The sequence below is a fragment of the Pteropus vampyrus genome, unplaced genomic scaffold (assembly GCF_000151845.1).
Source record: "Pteropus vampyrus isolate Shadow unplaced genomic scaffold, Pvam_2.0 Scaffold116, whole genome shotgun sequence".
NCBI classification, from domain to species: Eukaryota; Metazoa; Chordata; class Mammalia; order Chiroptera; family Pteropodidae; genus Pteropus; species Pteropus vampyrus.
Window position 1 is genome coordinate 2,556,039 of NW_011888897.1, and position 6,217 is coordinate 2,562,255.

At 41.8% G+C, this 6,217-nt stretch overlaps 1 protein-coding gene across 1 annotated transcript in view; it reads left to right on the forward strand.

Annotated features, from left to right (window-relative positions):
- VWF (von Willebrand factor) overlaps positions 1 to 6,217 on the forward strand; it is a 124,971-nt gene that overhangs the window by 82,792 nt on the left and 35,962 nt on the right. Inside the window, exons 32-34 of the mRNA XM_023533934.1 lie at positions 3,291 to 3,303; positions 4,169 to 4,389; positions 5,601 to 5,793. Coding sequence (XP_023389702.1) covers positions 3,291 to 3,303; positions 4,169 to 4,389; positions 5,601 to 5,793 — 427 coding nt within the window. The remainder of the gene's footprint in view (positions 1 to 3,290; positions 3,304 to 4,168; positions 4,390 to 5,600; positions 5,794 to 6,217) is intronic.

Below are 6,217 nucleotides of genomic sequence, written 5' to 3' on the forward strand. Positions count from 1 at the left end.
ATTTGTCTGTGGGAGTGGGTTAGTCCTCTGGCTCATGGTTGGGAGAAATGGTTGCTTATGATAATCTCTACTCAGTAGTAGATAGATCACAATTATTATGTTGAGCAGACACAACTTGTAAGGTGCAATAAAGACTGTGTTTTATATCTCACTCCCCCTTTAGAATTTGTTTAGCTGGATAAATTTTCTCCCTGGATTGGATGAGAACTCTACAAGAACTTCATGGCACTTCTGTTTATCTATAGAGAGTTCTGTGGTCACTTTAAGTCATAAAACAATCTCGATTTGGTAATTAGATGCCCACTCCTATGTAACATTTAAGACTTTGACTTTGAATTAGAGTTAAAACACCTCCCCGAGCCTGGTTTGGGCTATCTGGCTCTGAGAAAGGGGTGAGGCTAACTTACTGCCAGCGTAGAGCATGGTGAAAGGGGAGTTGGAAGGAGGTCCAGAGGGTTCTTAGGTGGTGACTGCTGCTTCTGCGAGAGGTCTCTTCACTCTCTGGCCTGGCATGTGTTTAAGGCAGCTTTTTCTCGCCAGCTCATTTGAAGATTTCTTAAGAGATTCCCTTGCTGTATTCCTCTGCTTCTCAATCTTGGGGTGCAAGAATAAGTCTATATCCTTTGGCTGGCTGTTGCTTCTCCCTTTGTTTGCATCCAATCCCTTATAGACTCTCTCTCTCTCTTTCAGGGTTCTCCTTGCCCATAGCGGAAGTTCTCTTAGGGTGACTTTTAGAACAGCCCCGGGCCATCATTCCTTCTGTAGGTCCTAAATCCAGTCTCTAGGACACATGCCCCTTTGTCCCACCATTGGAGTGGAGTGCACCTAATTCCCACAACAGAAGCAAGTCTCTCTCTCGCTGCCTGGTTACCTCGGGCCAATAGCAATAGCTTCTGTCTTTTAGATTCTTCAGACACTGGTCCAGTGTTCCCCATAACTGCATGGAACAGAAACCCATCTCTGGGAGTGGCCTCCTGAAAGTCTTGCTCTCTAGATTTGAGTGTCGCTGGTGGGGCATGTGGGGATGTAAGACTCACAACACAGTAGTGAGTCTTACATCAATACCTCCGTGACTCCTTTAATATTCTTAAAATGACTGAAAGCCTTCAGGAATGACATAATTAGATATTGGCTATTTAAAAAAAAAACAAAAAACATTTGTTTTGAATAATTTCACACTTAAAGTTGCACAAATAGTACAAAGAATCCCTGTATGCCTCACACAGAGTGTGATATCTTATCTAGTCACAGTACAATGATCAAAATCAGGAAATTAACACTGATAAAATACTATTATCTTATTCAGTTTTTGCCGATTGTCCCACTAAAGTCTTTTTTCAGCTGCAGGATTTCACTCAGAATGACACATTGCATTTACTTGTTATATGTCTCCACAGTCTCCTTAAATCTGCAACAATTCCTTAGAATTTCTTCGGTTTTTATGACCTTGATGTTTTGAAAAGGTGTGGCTAGTAATTTTGTAGAATGTCCCTCGATTTGGGTTAAATTCAGATTGTACATTTTTGTCAAGAATGTCCCAGAGGACACCAAATCTTTTCTGGTGTTTCAGGAGGAGGCTCATGATATCGATTTGTCCCATTTCCAGTGCTATTCAGTTTGGTCACTTGGTTAAGGTGGTGTTTACCAGATTTTTTCACTACAAAGTTATGATTTTCCTCCTTGCATTTAATAATTATCATGTGCAGAGATACTTTAAAACTATAGAAATGTACTTTTAGCCACTGAGTTTAGTATGCATTCATGATCCTTTTCTGAAGCAGTTTTTACTGTGATATTTGCCACATAGTGATCAATTAATTGCTAGCTTTATTTATTTTCTTGCTCAGATGGTCCCAGATTTGACCTCTGGGGGCCTTTTCAATTGGGTTCCTGTGTCCTGTTGACATGTCACATCTCTTCCTTTCTCAGACAGAAGCCTGGATCATTATCCACAATATATTTATATATTGGTTTAATCCCAGAATATACAAAAAGTTGTCTCAGAATTGCTAACCAATACTTTTGTGAAAAACAAATCTACTAACCAGACTACAATATTTGTATATGGTTCATTTTGTCTTTAGTCTTGGAATATATAGGAATTTTTTCCCAGAGTTATTAAGACTTGCCCTCTCCTTCAGTGTGGTCATCTTATTCATTACCATTAGTTTAATTTCTTTCTATTTGTATTCCATTTTGGATTTCCCTCATACCCATCATAGCTGATTTTTAAAATTTATTTGTTTTTGTATTGTGAAGCATTACCTTGGTTCTAAATGTCAGAACATTACAGACAGGTATATAGACAGCCCTCAACTTACAGTGGTTTGACTGAATGATTTTTTGACTTGACAATGGTGTGAAAGCGATAAACAGTCAGTAGAAACTGTACTTTGAATTTTGATTATTTCTGGGCTAATGACACGCAGTACATAGTCTCTTGTGATGCTGGGCATCGCAGTCAGCCACACGATCATGAGGGTTAACAACTGGTACCTTACAGTGTATTCATTGTGTTAGATGGTTTTGCCCAACTGTAGGCTAGTGTAAGTGTTCCGAACATATTCAAGGTAGGCCAGGCTAAGCTATGATGTTCAGTATATTAGATGATGTATTAAATGCATTTTTGACTCATGATGGGTTTATTGGGACTTAACCCTGCTCTAAGTTGAGGAGCATCTGTTCTCAGAAATGTCCCTCCTCTCTTTCCCCCGTCCTTTCTACTCATCCCCACCTGTTATTCCCTGAAGGTAACCGATGTCCTTCATTTCTAGTTTATCCTTCTTTACAAATGAACTTTGCTTTTAAAATTAAAAATATATCCTGGAATCCTCCCCATCACTTCAAAGAGAGCAGAGGAGATAAGAGAGGTTCACAGAAGTGAAATAATTTATCTAAGGTCACAGTGCAAGCAAGGGGTGGAATAGAATTCCATCCTGAGTTTCTCTGCCTCTGAAGTACCCATTTCACAGTAGTAGTTTATCTTAGGGTGGGCAGAGCCATTCTCACTAACTTGTCAATTGCGGGATAACACAATTGCCTTGTGACTTATTACATTCTCCTAGCAGTTGGGGTTAGATGCCTTACGACTTGACAGTATTCATAGCTGCAGTATTTGGGGTCACTTAAAGCATGGCCAGCAGCATTCAGTACAGTCCCTTGGAAATGACCAACTGCCCAGTGACTTAGAGGATTTTGGGTGGAAGAGCTCTCGAAGAGGCTGCTCAGCTCTGACAGATGGTGTATCCAGACCCATCATTCGTCACTGGCTGTGTTGCCTTGATGTACAGGTCACTCATGCAGGTGGAGATTGCCCAGGCCTGGCTATGAGTGAGGGACGTTACTGAGGCCTCACCGACTCACTGAACTGCCTCTCAGTTCTTGGGCTTTTATTTACCCACCACTGTAGATAGGGTCATGGTTTGTTGGAAAAGCTCATCTCCAACTTCATTTAGGTCCACCATCAGCTTTCAAATTACGTGTGGCTGTGGTGCCTTCCATGAGGGAATTTTTAATGAATCATCTTATATAGATGAAAAGTGATTAGTATTCCTAGATGGTGTTTTAATAGGAACCTTGAGAATTTGCTGATTATGTGAATGAATGAGTGGCAAATGAGGTAGTGCTGAGACCCAACCATTTGTTTTGGCTTTGGAAATATTTCTTGTGTGAGATCTCTTAAGGAATCAAGTCAACATGGCTCTTGTACCGTTAGTCACTTGGCAGCTGAAAGGTTACATGTGTCTTTAAGTGAACTTTCTTTACAATGAGATCGTGAGCTCATGGTTTGCTTAGCTTCTCATGATTTCAATGAGTCAGACACCTCTAGAATTTTGTTTCCTGGGCCAAGGCATCCCTGTAGAGTAGAGCATTCACTTTGCACATTAAAATTTTTCAGAAATACAATTCTATAATTTGCCACATTTTTATGTAATACTTGTCCTTCTAAACCTTCTCTAGGAAAATATTTAATGTGTTACTTATCTAAGCTGCTCTACCTCACAGAATCTCAGTTTCCTGATCTGCACAAAGGAAGAGATTAGACTATAGGATTTCAAAGGGCCCGTTCAACTTTCAACTCACCTACATATAACTTGGTAACATTGCCTCTTTACGTGTATGAGAGTTTGGGTAACGTCACATCCCTCCTTCGCTCTCCCCTGTCTAGGTGTGTGCATGGGCAGCTCTACCCGGCACATCGTGACCTTTGATGGGCAGAATTTCAAGCTGACTGGCAGCTGTTCATATGTTCTGTTTCAAAACAAGGAGCAGGACCTGGAGGTGATTCTCCATAATGGTGCCTGCAGCCCTGGAGCACGGCAGGCCTGCATGAAATCCATTGAGGTGAAACATAATGGTCTCTCAGTTGAGCTCCACAGCGACATGGAGGTGAGAGATGCTTTCTGTGGGTCTCATGGCAAGGCAGCAGCAGACCTTGAGAAAGCCACATGGCCCTGGTGGCAGCTGGTGTTAGCTGGTCCTTCTGTTAGGGACTCAGCTTTCTTCCTAGCTAGTAGAGAACCACTTAGGAGGGGCTCATTACCATCTCCCTCGTTTTGGTATGATTTCATGTTGTTCTGGACCCCGATTTGGTACCAGTTTCAGGTAGCATTAAATTGTGAATTTAGTGCCAGTTTTTGGTAGAAAACTGCGGTTGACACCAGTGCTGTTCACCCAGCAGGATTATAAGCCCAGCGCCCAGGGCTGTGAGAGTTCCAAAGGAAAATATTTAGTGCCTAAATCAGGGCCTTTAGAGAGATATTAAGGGCCTAACTAAAAAGTATGGCTCCAAAATTCAAAAAGAAAACTGCTAGACTGATTTAAATAAATGTTGGATTAAATGTTTACAAAGCTCATATTATGCCAACTTCTTTTCTTGCTCATTTAGAAATCATAAATATTTTACTATGTGCAAACAACCTATAGGTTAGATCTCATTTTGCAAGAATTCTTGAATATGCACCAGTAATTGCTAAACAATCATAGCTAGTCATATATTAAATGAGTAACTCATAGCCAAAACATTTTAAATTAAAAGGAGAAATAAGCTTCTAAAATTTTTACAGCAAAAATTATTTTCATTGTGAGATGTGAGTACATCTTAACATGTTTGTAACATGTTCGATGTGATGTATGGTGGGTCCTCCAAAGAGCTTCTAATGACCCTCAAAAAAAAAAAAAAGAAAGGAAAAAGAAAAAGTAAAGAAAAGACTTGGAATAGTCCAGGTTGTTAGATGTTCCTGGAGACACTGACCTGATGAGCTGGCAAAATGGCAATTTTTCAGCCTCTCCCGAAGGGGTTGTCCTCCCTGTGGAGTGCACACAGAGTCAAGGTTCGAGGTGCACTTTAACCCACGGCTTTCAGGTTCCAGGCGCATGGCTCTCTGTACAGTATCATAATAGCCTGTTCCCCCACCAAGCTCGGCAAAGCTCCTTTATCTTAGAAAAGCTGCCGATAAATACCAGGGTTTGTGGATGACACTGGAGTTGAGTGTGGCGAACGTTGGGGACTGTCAGTAACTTCAGGAAGAAGCTGAGAGTGAAATTCCAGGATTCCTTACTGCTGTGACAACTGATGCGTCATTTTCTTCTTTGGGCAGGTGGGGGTGAATGGGAGGTTGGTCTCTGTCCCTTACGTGGCTGAGGACATGGATGTCAACATCTACGGTGCTATCATGTATGAGATCAGATTCCATCGTCTAGGCCACATCTTCACATTTACTCCACAAAACAATGAGTTCCAGCTGCAGCTTAGCCCAAGGACCTTTGCTTCCAAGATGTATGGTCTCTGTGGTAAGAACTTCTTCTTGACTCCCCTGTTTTATACTTATAAACCTTCCTTGCTCTACTCTCAGGACTCTTGGATGCTTGTATTTCTGGGTCTAGTAGTAAGGTTCAAACACTGATGGGGGTAGAGAATTGCCAGGTCTCCGGTGTCAATGTGTTGGTACCCACACCTACCAACATTGTCTTTCCCTATTTCCATAGGAACCTGTGATGAGAATGGAGCCAATGACTTCATGCTGAAGGATGGCACGGTCACCACAGACTGGAAAACACTCATCCAGGAATGGACTGCACAGCAGCCGGGGAGGTTGTGCCAGCCTGTGGCTGAGGAGCAGTGTCCTGTCTCCAGCAGCTCCCACTGCCAGGTCCTCCTCTCGGCACTGTTTGCTGAGTGCCACAAGGTCCTTGCTCCAACCACGTTTTATGACAT